The sequence below is a fragment of the Athene noctua genome, chromosome 1 (genome assembly GCF_965140245.1).
Source record: "Athene noctua chromosome 1, bAthNoc1.hap1.1, whole genome shotgun sequence".
Lineage (NCBI taxonomy): Eukaryota > Metazoa > Chordata > Aves > Strigiformes > Strigidae > Athene > Athene noctua.
In genome coordinates this window covers 85,442,320-85,460,789 of record NC_134037.1, presented here as the reverse complement: position 1 = coordinate 85,460,789, position 18,470 = coordinate 85,442,320, and the positions used below count along the sequence as shown (strand labels likewise).

The window sequence follows — 18,470 nt, the reverse complement described above, 5'->3', positions numbered from 1 at the left end:
ATTTTTCAATTGCAAATTCTCTAGAGTTTTCATGGAGAAACAGAACCGGCATCATTTTCTTGGACCTATGAGGAAATTAAGGAAGTTCATAAGCGCTGGTGGCAGTTAAGAGACAATGCCGTGGAAATTTTTCTAACAAATGGTAGAACTTTACTCTTGGCTTTTGATAATACAAAGGTAATGTGGCACTGATGCATAATAATATATCACAGTGTTTTGCTGTGTCTTCATAACATGTATGTTCACGCATTAGTTTTTAGGGAGACCTGTTGCATGAACTACTTAAATTCTGCCTAGTACCTTTGAAAAAACTCTGCTTGGTTAGACTTCTAGATAAACACAATCATGTAGTAAAACACATCTCTGTATTAAGACATTGAAGAATCTTAGTAATACTAAACATTATCTGCTGTAATGGAATATCTAGAAATTTGCAAAATAAGAGAAAGGTACTAAGTCACGGTAGTTTGACGCTTTTTAAATTATTTGATTAAAACTGTGGTGTTTTCTTTTAGGTCCGTGATGATGTGTACCACAACATCTTAACTAACAATTTGCCTAACCTTTTGGAATATGGAAATATTACTGCTTTGACCCACCTGTGGTGCACAGGACAGATTACTAACTTTGAATATCTGACTCATTTAAACAAACATGCGGGCCGTTCCTTCAATGATCTCATGCAATATCCAGTATTTCCTTTTATACTTTCTGACTACACCAATGAAACGCTGGACCTAAATGATCCATCAGTATATAGGTAATATGAAATGTTTGGAACCGGTTATTTCCAAATATTTGAACTGATCAACCAGTACAGCTTTTTAACTTCATTGTACTAAACTGCACACATACATGAGTGGAATTATTCAGGGACAAGCCTCATCCATAATAACTTGGGCTTTTTACAATAAGTGGCTGCTTCACCTCAGATACTTAAATAAAATGTCTCGTATGAGTGTGTATATTTAGAGTGCTATGAATTGAACTGATATACTGTCTTAATAGGATAAGGATAGGCCACAAATTTAAGTAAAAGCTGTATGTTTAAATTCATGTGATTAAAGACTTCAGGCCAATTACCAAAAATTAAATAGAAAAGCAAATAATATTAAAATAGTTGTCCAGTTATAAAATCATATTGTCTTCACTGTGAGTAGATCCAAGGGAATTGTCCCACCCTAATACATTTCTGTTAAGCTGATTTAACATTTGTGTTCACAAAGTCTTTGCCTTTTTCTGATGCCTCTGATTTGACAGAGGGACTCTGCATTTGCTTGTCTGTTACTGTGCTATGGGGTAGTCTGTGGGTCTGAGCGTGCCTTTAGCACCAGAAGTGGCCTTCTTATTTTCTGAACTCTCTTGTAAAGTGCTATTAAGCTTGCTTGTCCTTTTCATGATAGTAAAACCATTGTTCTTAATAATGCATTATTAAATGGGATGACTTGATATCTTTATAAAAATGACAAGATATCAGTACTACTTCTGTTACAGAAATTTAGTCAAACCAATAGCTGTGCAGTCTAAAGAAAAAGAGGATCGTTATGTGGATACTTACAAGGTAATTTGGCTAACTTTTGCTTCTTGTCTTTTTCCTGTGTATAAATAGGGGCTTTAATGTTTTAACATATATTGATGGGGGGATAAGAAACCACAAATCCAGTATTTGATGTCTATGGCATTCTCATTTCCAGTTTCTTGGGAATTGTTTTATAACATGCTTGGAAGCTGTGTTTGTTCCTGTACCTAAAATCATATATCAGTTCAGTCTTTCCATGTGACACTGCTGAGGAGGTTAACTTGGTATCTTCTTACATTAGAACACACATACATTTAAAGATCCCTAGAGATCAGGAAGGTAACATTGCCATTTACTTGAAATCACTTCAGTTGGAACTTCTGGCTATACTTTGTTTCATAACAGAAAAGCTGTTTTCTCTGGACTACTCTGTTATTTTAACATGCCCTACTATGATTACAGTGGTCTTTGATTTTTTTGCTCTTTAGAATGTTTGTAGAAAATAATGTGCTGGGGAATTAAAGCATCTGCAGCTGGACCTTCAAACTTACACTAGACCATGATAATACAGACATATTATTTGCAAACATTGGTGTTTTTTTTTTTTCATTTCATATTGAAAATGACTTTACCATGTTAGAACACAAGGGAAGGGGGGAGGGAGTCAAAGTAATAAATAGTAGAAAGCAGGTAACTTAAATTGGCTGAAGACTGATATCTAACCAGTTATAGAAGTGATCATGTGCCTTTAGACAAAGTATACTTGATTCCAAATCATTTTTAAATGTTTGTTCCTCTAAAAGTTTTAAGTGTTATTCCTAAACAATTTAAGCAAGCTCGTATATGTGTTATTGGAATGCAGTCTAAGTAGGAGGTTTGTGATTATATTTTTTCCTACTACTTTTCAAGTATTTGGAAGAAGAATATCGTAAAGGAGCACGGGAGGATGATCCCATGCCCCCTGTACAACCATATCACTACGGATCTCATTATTCCAACAGTGGAACTGTGCTTCATTTCCTAGTTAGGCTGCCACCTTTTACTAAAATGTTTTTAGCCTATCAAGGTAAGGTTACTTTTGTTTGCACTTGCCTTTCAAGTCAGGGCCTTTCAGATGTGGGTCCCAATGACCCAGGAATGCTCTGTGTTACTCTTTTTAGCAAAGTATATAAATTCTAAATAGCTGAGTTCAGTACAATTAAATCTAGTGTGCTTTCACGGTAGACTCCTTCTGAAATTATCAAGCTAGATCATAAATCTGTACATCTTACAAATATATGTTAGTGTATGTAGAATAAAAAGCTGACCTGTATTTGACATGCAGTCTATGTGTAACACACTAATTGAGATAGCTGAGAACATTTAGAATTCTAGCTGGAGAGCAGTTAACTACTTGAAGCTGCAGATGTATAACTGTTGTGTCCATCATCAGTGTAATAAATTCAGTTTGGATTTCTTTACAGATCAAAGTTTTGACATCCCAGACAGAACTTTTCACTCTACCAATACAACCTGGCGACTCTCTTCATATGAATCCATGACTGACGTAAAAGAGCTTATCCCAGAATTTTTCTACCTTCCCGACTTTCTAGTTAACAGAGAAGGTATAGTGATAGAATAACGAAACTACATACCGGAAACAGCTGTATGGTTGAGCCTATGGGTTGAAACTGAGAACATTTATATCCCTAGGCTGAATATGCTAAGTAGTAGATGTATGGGAGAACTCTAGCACAAATTTGCAGGATATGTTTAAAAAGCTGTTCTGTAGGACTTAAGGGAAGCATTTTCATAATTGTCAGAGGTGCAGAGGAGCTTTCTGTTTCCTGATTTTTCCACTTGAATGCGTATGTGCAGCTTGAATGTGTTAGGGGAGGGAACTTGTTAATGGTGCTGCTTTGTTGATCAGCAATCACTGTGCTTAATAGTGAGCTTTCATAGGACCCTATAAAGACCTTTTTGAAGTTCCTGTCAACTAAAATGTTGGAACATCTACTCCTCTGTTTCTAGGTTTTGATTTTGGAGTACGTCAAAATGGTGACAGAGTTAACCATGTCAATCTTCCACCCTGGGCTCGTAATGATCCTCGTCTGTTCATCTTGATTCATCGTCAGGCTTTGGAGTCTGATCATGTTTCCCAGACAATCTGTCACTGGATTGACCTGGTGTTTGGTTATAAGCAAAAAGGCAAGGCCTCTGTTCAGGCTATTAATGTCTTTCATCCTGCAGTAAGTATTTGTTAAGCAGTGTGTTTGTTCATTGTACTTAGTAACAATAGGGGAAAGTTCAGTCTGACTTGCTTGGAAAGCATCCAGCATGAAGCAAGATCCCTTGCTCCTGAAGTCTTGAATAAGAAAAGACTTTAACCATTCCAGTGCGGAACTGATAAGATCCCAGGGACAGTTGGGAGACTTGGTGAATTTGTGTTTGTCTGCCTTGCCTTGAGATACGGGCATGGGGCTCATCAGCTATGGGGTTTAGACTGCCTGGATAGTTGTTTGCAGTGTATACAGGTGTCATGTTTGTGTGTACCTGCTTCCAGCTCAGTCAAAAAGAGCCTTTCATTTAGGTAGATTGTGTTGCAGTTTTTGATATGACTAAAACACTTCAGTTTGTCCTGAGCTCATTATTTGTGTTCTTCCCTTCATATATATCTTGTGTTTATATCTTGTGTTTTGTTCCTCTAATAAACACTTTCCCCTCCAGTAAATTGAACTTCAAGTAAGTCCTCATTTAACATAAAGAATTCCAGAGTTTTACTGCTTAATTGTAACACTGATATCTTGGATTGTATTCTTTAACTTCAGTCCTTACTATCACAAGGTTTACTCAGCCAGGCAGTCCTGGTTTCAGACATGTTCAGATGTGTTTAGTGTTCATTCTATAGCTGGCAGAGCTAATAAAACAGTAGTGGCTGGTAGTGGTGGCTTTTGCTTTTCAAGTAGCCATCCAGATGCTTTCCTTTCTTTTCCTTTTTTTGTGCTTAAGTATTGATTTAGTTATTACCTTACATTTCAAATATTGTTTGTGAAAGTGAAAAGCCTTTGTCAGTGTGACCTGAGGAAAAGTATGTGGTACACAGAGGCATCAAAAAGACAAGTAGAGAATTTTTGCTCTTCTGAAATCAAAGGCTCTTCCTCCCTAGCCGCTCCAAACCAGAACTTTAATACAATAATTAAAATGAGGTACAGAAAACAAACTTTCCAGGTGTTTTGTTTACCATCATCAACCCCTCTGGTTTTGCACAGATCAGTAAAAGTCTATGAAGGAAACCTCTTTGCCAGAAACCAGTCATAGAATACGTGTAGGAGCAGCTCACATGACAAATCTTAGTGGTAGTTCTCTCCAGTGAAAGGGTACTGACAAGGTTACTGTTCTCAGTGGCTCTTCAGTCAGCAAAGCCATTGTGGGATGGCTTCTGGTCTAAGTCTTAACCAAACAACTGGAGTCTGCCTCAACTTGTGTGCATGTTTTGAGAAATCTTTCCCAAAGACAAACTGGACAAGCTTGTTCCTCCTCCCCCCTCCTTTTTTTTTCCTTTCTCTAGACCTATTTTGGGATGGATGTTTCTGCTGTGGAGGATCCTGTTCAGAGAAGAGCTCTTGAAACAATGATAAAAACATATGGGCAAACACCTCGACAGCTGTTCCACACAGCACATGTTAACAGGCCTGGATCCCGGCTTATCATGGAAGGAGAACTTCCTGCTGCCATGGGATTGCTGGTGCAGTTTGCTTTCAGAGAAACCAGAGAACACGCCAAAGAAATAATATATCCAGTATGTCATTTCGATTTGCAAAATGGTTTAATTAACATTCATACGCTGTAGTTATTGTACCCATACGTTTACAGTTTCCTTCCTAAAACTGAATTTACTACCCATATTGTACTGTAAAGAAAATAAACAAAATTAGTAAAGTGATAGTGAAAATTATTTTCATGCCTTTGTGATACGTTTTGTGTCAAACTAAGATAGATCTGAATTTATCGTGGTTATAGCAAATGGGTATTGGATGGCATTTCGCTTAACCAGTTTTATACTTTTAATGACGAACTCTGGAATCTGTGTGCAAACCTATAGTAGGTAAACACATACTGTGCTTTCTTCCATCCTTAACTTCTTCATTGTCTGTAGGACAGTTCAACTTTCTTCAAACACTTGGCTTTCCTAAAGTCCAGTAAGAAACTGAATCCTTGCATTTAAAGAAATCAGTACTTTTAACTAAACTACCTGAATAACAGGCTTGCTATCCCAGCTCTTAAAGAAGTGGGAGAACTCCCTTCAAGCTGATAGCTTAACTGATGATACTACAGTGCTTCATACTTGGCTTTCCAGTATTTTTAGAATTTTTCAGCAGTCCTTACCATGCAGTTGCTTACAGGACTGTGATATGAACGATTCTTCCTTACTAATGAAATAATATGAAATAAACTTTTTGCCACCTTTTAATTTAAACTTTTTGTTATTGGTTTAGAGTCCATTACCATGGATAAAAGGCTTGAAGTGGGGAGAATATGTTGGTTCCCCAAGTGCTCCAGATCCTGTTGTCTGCTTTAGCCAACCACATGGAGAAAGGTTTGGCTCTCTCCAGGCTCTACCAACAAAAGCTATCTGCGGTTTGTCCAGCAAGTTTTGCCTTCTGATGATATATAGCAAGGAGCAAGGTATGAATTTGCTTATGCTCTAGATACACAATACCTGTAAAAATGAGCCATAAAAAAATTAATGTTACTATTATTCTCCCGCAAACTTCCCAAATGTAGTCACTTCTGCCAAAGATTGATTTATAAATCCAGTAACAGCTTCCATATGTGTGGAATCTTTCCTGGAGGGTGGATTTTACTTTGTAACTTTCAAAACTACATAGAAGAATCCTGTAATTGATATTTTTCATTAAAGTGACTGAAGCCACGAGGATTTAGCTTTAGAACTTGCCAGCAGATTCAGACCGAGAACTGAAGAACGGATGAAAAGAATATGTGGCAACAGACAGGAGTATTAAGGAACATGGGTTTAGAGGCAGAAAATGAAGGAAGTTATCAGTAAAAATCAGAGGTGAAGAATATTCTGCTTTCAGATAAACTCTTTGGGGGTATTCTTATTGATAAAGTACAAACAGGTTCTCATACTCTTCTTTTGTTTTTCTCTAATGTGTACTAGTAAAGGTTCTTTAAAAACAAATGGCTTCACACTTACTCAACAAAATTAAATAAGATTGTCCTTGAAGTTTTGAACAATCATTTCTCTAGCTGGGAAGTATTGTCAGCCTCTGCCCCTTTTCTCCACTCCTAGTAGATGCAACATTTCTTCAAAAAGGCTTTATCCATGTTGCAAACTGTCTTTGGAGAACACTGAATTTTACATACTTTCTGAAAACTATGTTTATAATACATTACAGATTAAGCTGTAGCCTAACAGAGGGTACCTTATTTTTAAACTTTGGGGGTTTTTGTAGTCTAGCTTGTGGTGAAACACGGCCCTGAGATTTATATTGTTGACTGTCAAAGTGATCAACTCTTTGGTTGCATGTGTGACACAATATTATGTCTTCCTCCAGGTGTGAGAAGCATGCACAGTACTGATATTCAGTGGTCAGCTATCCTGAGCTGGGGATATGCTGATAACATTTTACGACTGAAAAGCAAGCAAAGTGAACCTCCAGTAAATTTTATACAGAGTTCACAGTTCCATCAGGTAAAAAAAATCTGTCTCTTGGTCTTCTATTCAATATTGCTAGTTTAAGTGGCGGCCTGACTTGGCAATAGGTACTCTTGCTTTTATTTTTCTTGGAGAGGAGCATCCAAACACGACTAGTTTTAATCTGATTCTCTATTGGAATGTGTCCCTTCTTGCTTCAGTGTAGCTCATTCTTGGATGTGTTCCTGTACTAGTCAAAGATCCCTTTTGAATGCATTTGATTTCTGTATCTTTTCCCTCCTATAGAATTTTGGTGTGGATTTATAAAAGCTTAAGTTCTGGGCCAGAAAAATGAATACAGAAAAAAAATTATAGATGCCTCACATTAGAAGTAGAACTCCACTATAGTTTAGGATTCCTCTGAAAAAGATTGTCGGGTAAGGCTGAGTAATATCCATTAATGGTCCAGTGGCTGGTGAGATTGAACTGAAAAGATTTTGGCTAATGATGTGGCTATAGATCTAGAAGTCTGCAGTAGTGCACTGCTTTTGAGCTATGAATTCTGTGGTACAGAGAATTTCCCTCTACTTTGTTTCTGAAGTAATAACAAACATGACCTAGAGCAGGTATATTTTAACTCTTAGATTTGTTTAGGTATCTTACATGGCTTTTCTTAGGATAACCAATAAAGAATCAATTTGACCAAATGCGATGGCATAATGAAAATAGCAGTTAGAATAGTTTCTGTTCTGATTTTTTTTCTGGATTTGTTTTGTCTTTCCAAGGTAACAAGTTGTGCTTGGGTGCCAGACAGTTGTCAGCTGTTCACAGGTAGTAAATCTGGTGTCATCACAGCATATATGAACAGATTCACTAGCAATATGGTAAGTTCCATTGGATAGAATTTATATTTAAAGATTTAGCTGAATTGACTATTACAGTTGTCTTGTTAGAAAAGTGAGAAAAGGGGAACATGTTATAGTCAAGATAATTGCTAAAAAGATCAAGTGCTTGTTTAGTATTTATTTCTGAAGAATCTTCTCTGATGCTGTTAAATAGATTTATCTCAGTGTGTTTATTTGTGGGTTTTTCTTAAGCTGTTGTTCACATACTGCTAGCCCTTAGCCAGCCCTCTTCATCTGGGTGCATAACTGGTTACACATACAGCTCTGACTCTCTTCAGGCTAGGGCTTAGAACTGAAGCTCTCTGGCACAATGAAGCTCCCCATGTTAAGGAGTAACTTTTTCTGTGAAGGAGACAGAGCCTTTCAAAGCCTTAACTGAAACTGTGGAATGCATTTCCCCAGAGTAAACAACATTTCAAATGCAGAGGGCACTTATACTGTAGAGAGCCAGGGTGAAATCCCAGACAGTGCGTATATTAACCACTAAGCCTCTACTTTGTCATATTTCCCAGGGGGAACCTAACTTGCGTTGCTTAATTCATTAGTGGGAGATGCTGAGATACTAGTAGAAATCATCCTGATAACTATGTGGTAATAAGCGTGATATGAAAGCATAAATACAACTTGAAATTAATCTTCTGGTTCAGACTGAGTTCCTGAGCTTCTGCCTGACTTTGTCCAGCAGTAACTTTTACTTTTTATAGTTTTAACGAAGAGTTTGCAGCTTTCTTGACAGGTCATTTTAGGTGTGTCTGCAAGATTATCCATAGCAACAACTGAACTATTTTCTCAAATTTAGCTTGATACAGATACAGGCATTGGCAAACACATTTGTAGGATTCTACTACTTGATGCTCTTGAATTGCTACCTTAGCGTGGACTAGAGGGAACCTTAGTATACTCTGCTATGCCCGCCCAGTTTCCTGTTTTCAGTAGTGGGAAACAGAAGATGCTTAGATTGGGAAGAGCACAAATAAACAGGGATTTCTTCCTTGGCTTTCTTCCAGTTTCTGGTGACCTGCCACTCAGACTTCCTGAACTCAGCAGCACATTGAGTTTAAAAAATGACAGAGCTTGAAGCCTGCAAGCTTCAGTCAGTTGGATTAAGTCAGGCACCATAACTGCTCACCAGATAGTGAACTTGTAAATAGCCTATACTAAGACTTGGATTCCAGTTAAAATGTTTTGAGGTACTAAATTAGAAATTCAGTGTACTTGCCTTCTGCAGTACTAAAAAGAACTTCTAGTACTGGAGTTGTTATTGTTCAGCTCCCTGCACTTACTAGAAACAAGTGATTTTTGTTCAGCTGCACAGATGTTGTCTTTGCGACCATCTTTGCTGAATTTCTCAGCACTGACAGTTTTACATGCCCCAGGCAGACTGACCTTGTGCCAATTTTGTAGCTCCTGTTGTTGAGTTAGTTACCCAAGTTAGGGCTGCAGGGAATGCAAATGTGTTTCCTAGCATCTGTTCTGTATCCATCTTGTCAGCTGTTCAGTGATAAAGTAAACAGTCTGTTATAATGCCGTACTTGAAACGTGAATACCTTGCCCCGTTTCACATTTATATAAATTCAATGCATAGGCATAAACCACATATCTTGTTAATTGGATATGGGGATTCAAAGGCATGCTGTCAGAATTCAAAAATACCTCCATGTTGTACTTCAGATGTTCTGGTTTTCCTAGCCTTTAAGATGGTCAAAAAACTAAGGAAGTACTGCTTTGAAACTGTGATCTATCTTGACAATAAGTCATACCTCCATGAAAACCTCAGCCATTATTTTCTGCTTGTACAAATTACTCCAGCTTTCACTTGCTGACTATTAAGTGTTGTCTTGCAAACAGAGAGCAGTTTAATAATCTGTTTGAATAAAGCTGGGCAGTGATCATTTAAATTCTCCACTCAAGTGCTGTAGGTGATCATTTTGGATAACCAAGAGATAGAACTGCTCTTTAAAGGTAGATACATACCTGCATGTTTTTCCACATCTAGATACTGTTGTGGTTGTTATCTAAAAGCAAGTGGGAGGTAAAAAGGGTATGGTATGTTAGGCATTGAGAGTAATTATTTCACAATTTATTAGACCTTAATACAGTTGGTGCTAAAATTCCAACTTGTTTCATTACAATAACCCATCAGTACTATAGATGGAAGCTGCTAAAGGTGAATCCTGCTTTCAGTTCAAGTGTTGAAATGCAGATCAACAGCAAACACTTAAAAGACATGGAGGGAGCACAGGGTTATCAAAACCAGTTCTTCAGAAAATCAAAAGTCTTGATTTTTGCTGTTATGAAAAAAACTAGTGTAATGTTTCTCTAAACTGAGCAAGGATTAAGGGATCTACATATGTCTGATACCACACTGTTCTGAGAATGACAACTAGATACGTTCATAAGTGTATCTTTCTTGGGTGAGATGCTCAGTAGGAAGAGCAAAATAGCAGCTATTCCTGTTGTCAAAAAGTGTATTGGCTTTTGCAATTTTACATAGATTATATTGTCCCTTTTAATGCATAAAGACATATAAATTTTCTATAGACTACTAATTAAGCATATGTGTGTTTTGATCATGTATGTTTCTACGTTTCAAGCTTTTTGTAGATGTGCTATATGCATCCTGTACCCTCATACAGAAATGCAGACAGTGTGCTCTGACATGTGTGAGGAAGCAAGCAGAAAATTCTTCCTTTCTTTTACAAAGATTATTCTAATCTCTGTACAGCAAGTTGTCTTAATTAAAGCATTAGTATTCTGATTAAGCAGCTCCTTGAACTTAGCCAGTTTTCAGGAAGTCTGAATCATTTCAAATGACGTAACTTGAATAAGAAGTGTTATTTGGTATTAAATTTGCTGCTTTAATTTTTATCTAGCAGTTTCTATATTTAAACTTCCTGTATATTTTTCCAGCTTGGTATCACTGAAGGACTTGGCACCAACTTGGGGAATTCCCAGTAATTTACTGTACACAGTGTAGTAACTGCTGAGCTGGGTTTTCCTTCTGTAAACACAAGTGCTTCCTCTAGATGCTAAAATACTGAGTACTGTTATTCTGCTGTCATGTGGAAATAGCAGTCTTGCAGAAAACAAATCAACTGATTTCAAGGTGTGTAATTGAGACAGAAGTAGTCAGTAGTTCGTTTACATTCATTGGACCACATCAAAATGCTTAGACTAAAGCACTGGAAGCAAAAAGTTGAACACTAATGATATTGTATGGCTTATTGTATTATAAAGTATTAAACATAATAGAGCATTAATAATGTTGATAAACTGATGACATTAAAAGCAATGGGAACCGTTTTCTGAAATCCAAGAATTAAACTTGTCCCTGGGCTTAATTCTTTTTCATGAGAGTTCATATTTTATCTTGCTGTTTTTCAGCCTTCAGAGATAGAAATGGAGTCACAAGTCCATCTGTATGGTCATACAGCAGAAATAACAAGCTTGTTTGTGTGCAAACCATACAGTATAATGATAAGTGTCAGCAAAGATGGAACATGCATCATATGGGATTTGAACAGGTACAAGTATATATGTAACTTTTTCCAAGGGCTTTCTTGTTAATACCCCTTTTCGAACTTTTGGGTATCTTTACCCTCTGAACTAAATCTGTTCCATGTATATCTTAATGTGAAGTCAAACCTTTACTGTTCTTCCCATGAAGGGTGCTGAAATTCTGGAATGAATATGAAAAATACTATTATTGTGCAAAATGCTGACTGAAATTCATCTAACTCTTAGAAATTTTCCTCAAGTAATCTTTTCTGTGTTTGAACTTTAGGCTTGTTCTCTTTATTTTTTTCAGGCTGTGCTACGTCCAGAGTCTGTCTGGACACAAGAGTCCTGTGACTGCAGTTTCAGCTAGTGAAACAACTGGTGATATTGCAACAGTGTGTGATTCAGGTATATTTGGTGGTTGAGAAAGCTGTTTTGACTTGCAGATCAAACAAATCATGAGACTTGCTATGAAATTAGTTATTGAGTGTGTGCTAATCATCTGAGGATGCATTTAGTCAAATAGGAGTGCTCTTTTTTGTTACATAGTAACAAACTTCTTTAGAAATAATTAGACAGGTATTGAGTAAATGTAGAGATATAAAAGCTTGATCTCTCTATGAAATGACTTGAAATTTCAACAGATTCCTGGGAGACCTAAATTCTGTGACGTTGACAGTTCTTCAGGGAGTACAGTGTATTGCAAAGCAACAGAATTTGTTATTCACTCTATCACTTTAAATACTTACATATCCCCAGTGTAGATCCTTCCCCATCTTTTAAAGATGGTTTTTGTACTCTCTTGTTTTCCGCATAGTACTGTTTCTGGATGAGAGCATTAAGACCTATTTGAGCAGTGGGGTTTTGAGTATTTCATGAATCGGGATGCTCATTGACTTGAAGATTGACTGTGTGCTACAAGACTGTATCAATAAAGCAGAGCCAAGCCGGAGTCCTCACACAGTTCTGCTGTCTATAAAGGATACTTGTGTGTATTGCGTTAACTTGAGACGGGAGCGGGGGGAATACACTTCATACAAATGACAGAGTATTTTTCTATTGATCCAAGGAGGTACAGAATAAGAAGGAAGAGAAGAGAGCTTAACTTTGTTTATCCATATTGTTAGAAGAGTTATTGACCCAATTCTCACGTTGTTTGGGCCAATTTTCTTTCTCTTGCCTTGAGTAAGATAGGTCTTACATACTGAAGTATCTTTTAGCCACCTTTTCTTACTGTAGCCGTACATAGACTGAACTGAAACTAATACTGTTCCCAATCAAGGGAGGGGGTTGAGGACCAAAATAGCACAGTCTATAGTAATAAAAGACAAAAGGAAATTATTCTGGCAGTTTCAGAAACCTAATATTTAGGTTTTAAACTGATGTGGAGACTTTCAGCTCCCTTTCTGTAGTTCACAAACCTTTTTTTTTTCTGGAAGATTGTATCCTTTTCTAATTGGTAAGGAACATGAGTTTCAAACGCTTTCAGGACAAAGCAGTAGCTGGGTTATTAATCCTTTGATAGAATCAAATAATCCCAGATAACCAGGTAAAATAACTGTGCTTGCTACTTTAAAGTATTTTGCTTGAAATGCAAGCCAGGGTACAAGAACTAGCTGTTCAGAGTAGAAAGTATTAATTCCTTCTTAGTGCTTCCCTGTTAGTACATGAAAACTGGTTATTAAAAGTAAATTCATATAGCATTTTGTAAGTACAGTGTTCCATAAATATGAAGTAATTCCTAAATCACTGCAGTGGTTTGGTGGTTTGTACACTCTCTGTAATTGTTTACTGCAGCACATAGCGCCAAGTCGTTTAAATCTTCTGATCTTTCAAGAAGTTGAATTCTTTAACACTTAAAGATTCTGTTTCATAGACCTAGCTGTGATCTAGATTTATTTTTTAATACTCCCATGCTATGTTCTGTTGCAGTTGGAGGCGGTAGTGATTTGAGGCTTTGGACAGTTAACGGTGATCTCGTGGGACATGTGCACTGCAGGGAAAGTATTTGCTCTGTTGCTTTCTCTAACCAGCCTGAAGGAGTGTCTGTCAACGTGATTGCAGGGGGGCTTGAAAATGGAGTTGTACGGTAAGCATTTGAAACTTCTATTTATTAAAAAGCTTTATAATTTAGATTCATAGTTTGAGAGCCTGTAGCCAAACATCATACTGATATTTGGCATTAAAGAAGGTGAACAAGCTGTTGTTCAGCTTCCAAACTTAGTAGTTGCTAAATACATTATGTTTATCACTGAATATTTGTAAAATTAAATGTGAAGAAACATTTCTTTCTTTCAGACTGTGGAGTACGTGGGACTTGAAGCCCGTACGAGAAATAACATTTTCAAAGTCAGCCAAACCTATTATAAGGTAAAAAGATCTTAAGTGTACAATAAATGGATTTTTCTCTTTGGAAAAAAACAAAACCAAAACCACAACATTGAGTGTTGAATGTGGATCTGACATGAGAACAGAAGGCAAACACCCATGTCTAAAAACAGCAGTGCAATGCTACTAATTATTCATGAAAGCAAAATGAGCACAACTGTACTGTATCTGTAATGACAGTAATAACTAGGTTTTGCTACTGGCAGATAGAAATTAGCAGGATTCCCTTGAGAATGGAACAATAGCTACTCTTCTTATTCTTAAGTTTAATATTTTTCCCCAGAATCTGTATAAAAATCAGGAGATAATCTTAACTTTGTCAAACTCAAATAGAGTTTTTTTCTCCCTCAGAAGGAAATGAAAACACTGCATTTTCCCTGACTACTTTTTTCTGACAGTGGAAAAAGGAGTAAAGGAGACTCCGAGGAACCTGGAAGCTGCTATTTTGGAGTTCTTGTGTAATTTTGAGTCCCCCTGATGATTTATATAAGCAGAATTATTCTCATGCCAAAATGTTTTGGGAACAGTCAAAGGATATCCCCAGCGGTACAGTAGTCTGCATAGAGGTCTTGGAGTTATAACAAAATTTTATCTTAATGTTAGCATAGTAACAAATCATCCTGAAAAATTTTGTTTTGACCATTGCTGAGATATCATTTCAAACCCAAACCACTAATCATCATTTTTTAGAAAGGAAAAACGTGCTCTGATCGCAGTTATTGTCTTTGCTACCTTCTATTTCACAAAGCTTGTTGATAATGATTTAGTAGCTACTGAGTAATTTAGAGTTTTCAGCTTAAATGAGACAGAAAATGGATGCTGACCTTCATGCTCTCTGACATTACCTGTGGCCTGACTGAAGAGCTTTACTGCTGTTATAGCTCAAGAAATGCCTGGCTGAACTGAAGCCCTATGCTGTGCCATGAGATCGATGTGTTTAGTTTGTGCCTTTGACAGCAAGCAAGTTCAGTGGGCACTGTTGCTTCCTTTCAGAAGCAGAAGGGGCAGCCCAGGGGCAGAGTAGGATGCTGCTACTGATCCTGCCCTTTTCTTTGATGCTGCAAAGAAATGAGTACTAAACTGCATGGCATCTTGAAGTGCTGGACAAAGCTGTAGTTCAGCCTGTTTAGTTACAGAAACGAATAAGCAAGTATATGCAAGCGTATTACTATGTTCATGTACTCACTGGGTCTCCCCTGAGACCTAATCTTTGTTGGTTGTACTCTTATGGGTTTTTTAATGTTTTCTAGCTTTTTAAATAGTCGTTCCAATATAAAAATAGATTATCTTCTTGTTTTTCAGCCTTACATTTTCCTGTGATGGTCATCACTTGTTCACAGCGAATAGTGATGGAAATGTTATAGCTTGGTGTCGCAAGGACCAGCAGCGCTTGAAGTTACCCATGTTCTATTCATTCCTTAGCAGCTATGCGGCTGGGTGATGACTATTTTTGCTGCTAACTCATGTCTCTGATGCACTTTAAATCCAAAACAGATTATAGAATCTTACTTAACTGGATTTTGAAGTTGTTTGAATGTCTCTAGAATGAACAGATTTTTTTGAAAAAAAGAGCAGTCTGAGGTAGTTGTAAAATTGTGTATGTGCATGCACAAACTTGAAGCATATCCAGGTCACCAGGAAGCTCTGGTCATATACTCCAATACCAGCAAAGTGATTCATAAATGCTCTAACATACAAGTCAAAATGCTGCAATATAAAACATAATAGTATTTTTTTTAAATCACTTCTTGGACAGAAGTGTTTAAAAAAATTGATTGAAAATGCTTATTCCCCCTCTTATGTTGTACAATATCAGCAGCATAAAGTTTTGTAAATATCTATTAAAATCTCAACATATGTATATCTGATTAGTTGAGTGTAGTGTAGTTAGCTCTGGGATAAGCAACCCAAAACTTTAAAATGCAAGACCACTTAAAATTGCTTTTTTTGAGAAGCAAAGAACTTAGTAGGTGCTTTTTGCACCATCTTATGGTATTATAATGATAAAAATTGAATTTCTGTTATCTCTAATTTGTAATTTTTGCCATTTTCTCTGTTAGTATAATAGTCTTTACAACAGGCAAAAATAATCTATTTGTCTTAGTGGTGGGTAGACACCTCATGACATCATGAAGCAATAGTTGATCATGGTTTGGTTTTGTGTTTTAATGTAGTGTTAACTCCCAAACTTCATAACACCTAGCTATTGCAATTCTGTGGCAGAATATATATTAGATACACACACAGTTTATCTTCCAGAGCTCTGAAAAAAGGTGTTAAAGAAGGCACAGATGTGCTCCTGTTTTAGTGTCACTGAGGTTCAATAAACTGTAAAATGTTTGAATTTAACTGCTTGAATAATCAATGTTCATAGGCATCAGGTGATTTGGAAGAGTTTACACAGATAAACTGAGCAAATATGTTATTTATTCCTAGGTGCTATCTTTCGAGGGGAAAAAAATAAGCCTCCATCATGAAAGGCTTAAAAAATTTTGAATTCTTAAACCAGATCAAAAATTAACATTTCAGCTGATGGATTTGAAGACCTCTAAACCTGGCACCATGAATGAGTGCCTGCTGTAGTCATGCGAATGGTAAAACAAGAATGCTACGCAAGTCCGATGGAGTTACTTTGTTTTAAATTGCTTTGCTTTTTCACCATTGACATGTTCTGCTATTGCCATACAGATGAACTGCTGTATCTTCTCATATTTAAGGTTCATCTGCCTTCAAAACACTGTATATGAAATTGTCAAGTTATGATGAAGATGACATATACAGACTGATCTTTACACTTCTGAAAATTCTAAAGTCTTCAGAAATTCTTGCAACTTCCTGATTTGAAGAACTTTTCAAACTAGAAAAACTTAATAATAATATTGTCATAGTCCATGACACAAAGGCTGATCTTTGGGTCTGTTAAGCAACTGGCTACATACTGTATGAATTGAGTTTTGAACTGCATATATTGTAGCAGTGTTGTATGGGATGGCTTTAGTCATGTTTTTCACTGTCTAAATGTTAATGTAAGGTCCAGACTGAAAAGCTTCCTGGCTCATGTTGAAGTGATGTGCTTTATTTAAGAGGAAAAAATAAAAATACTGTGGTTTTGGGGTGCCTTTGTGCTCCCTGATTTGGGGTGTTGCTCACAAAGGCTTATTTTTATAAAGTAGAATTCCACTTGTTACAAATCAATATGCAAAATTGCTGGCCTTGTAAAGAGTGCAATATTATATATTTTTATGTAAAACTAAAAATGATTTTTTGAAGCAAGGACTATTTATTCAGCTTAACATCCTGGAACTATTAAAATAACATTGCAATAGTATCTGTGCATGATGTACTGAAACTTCCTGTAAATGTCACATTCCACACGGTCTTTGTATATACACTGTCACATTGTTGGGTAATAAACAGATCTTTGTACCACATTGTTGGAGATGACTAGTAATGTGGGTTTGGCTTCATTTCACCTCTCTTTTATGGATCCCACACCTAGCTCCAGATCTGCTTCTGCTGGTTCTCATGTCTGCCATATTTTAAAAATCACAAAGCAGGGAAGTTCTGTTTATGGCCTACATCATGTGACTGTCAGAGTGAATGATTGGGAGGGAAGCCCTAGGCATATCACTTGGCCCATATGTGCACGTGTCCTTCCTTCCCATAGGATGTGTGACTACGCTTTGGATGGAGTGATGGCTCTTGAAGCAGAGACATTCCACTTCCTCCCAGTGGCCTCCTCCCTGAAAACCTGACTGAGCTAAGGAAAGGCAGAAAAGCAACTCCTCTCTGGATTCTCAGAGGGAAGGAAGAAAGTAGGAGACATCTCTGGGAGGCAGCTGACAGAGGCTGCAAGGCTCTTCCTCTTGAAAGCCAGGGTTTGGGAGAGGTTTGTGTGGCAAGGCCTGACTATCTGATGCCACTTGCAGGATTCTGTGGTCAACCCTGATCATTCTGTTCTGATTGTGGATAGATATGATGAGGAAGGGTAGGGAAGGCAAAAGCCAGATATTCACTTGTGGAGAGAGGAGAGAGTGTCTCCAGGCTGTTTCTGAAAAAGTGAACCCTGATCTCAGGTTGAGAGATCCACTGTTTAGACAAACCCATGCCAATGAATAAGAGAAACAACACTTCTCCACTGATTTTCTTTTATCTGTGAACTGAATTAAACATGGTGAAATGTTCTGCAGGAAAAATGGGTTCTGTGAGGAAATAAAAACACCTTTCAACTTTGAAACATCAACTTTAAGGACTGTCTTTGCATTTAAACCACATCCATCTTTGGAGAGAGAGTTGAAAGAGGTCCTTCATACTGAGCATGAACGCCCCCCGGATTTCTTGATTTGCTATGATTGCAGAATTTACTATGCATTTTGTGGAGAGAATGTGAGAGCAGTGGGGGGAAAATATCACCTGGTTTGCTACTAACAAACGGTTTACCTTTTAGTTTTCTTCATGCTTTGTTTAAAGCTGTATTGGCTTATCTTTTTTCTTTCATATGCAAATAAAAGTCACATTTCCA

General features: G+C 37.1%; 1 protein-coding gene across 1 annotated transcript in view; it reads left to right on the top strand.

Moving 5' to 3' along the window:
• The window catches only part of LYST (lysosomal trafficking regulator), an 86,085-nt gene extending 67,646 nt beyond the window's left edge, over positions 1-18,439 (top strand). The window contains exons 39-53 of the mRNA XM_074896780.1: positions 25-177; positions 516-760; positions 1,495-1,561; positions 2,429-2,585; positions 2,983-3,123; positions 3,530-3,747; positions 5,067-5,297; positions 5,995-6,184; positions 7,078-7,214; positions 7,943-8,041; positions 11,447-11,586; positions 11,871-11,968; positions 13,493-13,649; positions 13,859-13,930; positions 15,251-18,439. Of these exons, the coding sequence (XP_074752881.1) occupies positions 25-177; positions 516-760; positions 1,495-1,561; positions 2,429-2,585; positions 2,983-3,123; positions 3,530-3,747; positions 5,067-5,297; positions 5,995-6,184; positions 7,078-7,214; positions 7,943-8,041; positions 11,447-11,586; positions 11,871-11,968; positions 13,493-13,649; positions 13,859-13,930; positions 15,251-15,389 (2,244 nt within the window). The 3' untranslated portion in view covers positions 15,390-18,439. The remainder of the gene's footprint in view (positions 1-24; positions 178-515; positions 761-1,494; positions 1,562-2,428; positions 2,586-2,982; positions 3,124-3,529; positions 3,748-5,066; positions 5,298-5,994; positions 6,185-7,077; positions 7,215-7,942; positions 8,042-11,446; positions 11,587-11,870; positions 11,969-13,492; positions 13,650-13,858; positions 13,931-15,250) is intronic.
• The last annotated feature ends 31 nt before the right edge of the window (positions 18,440-18,470 follow it).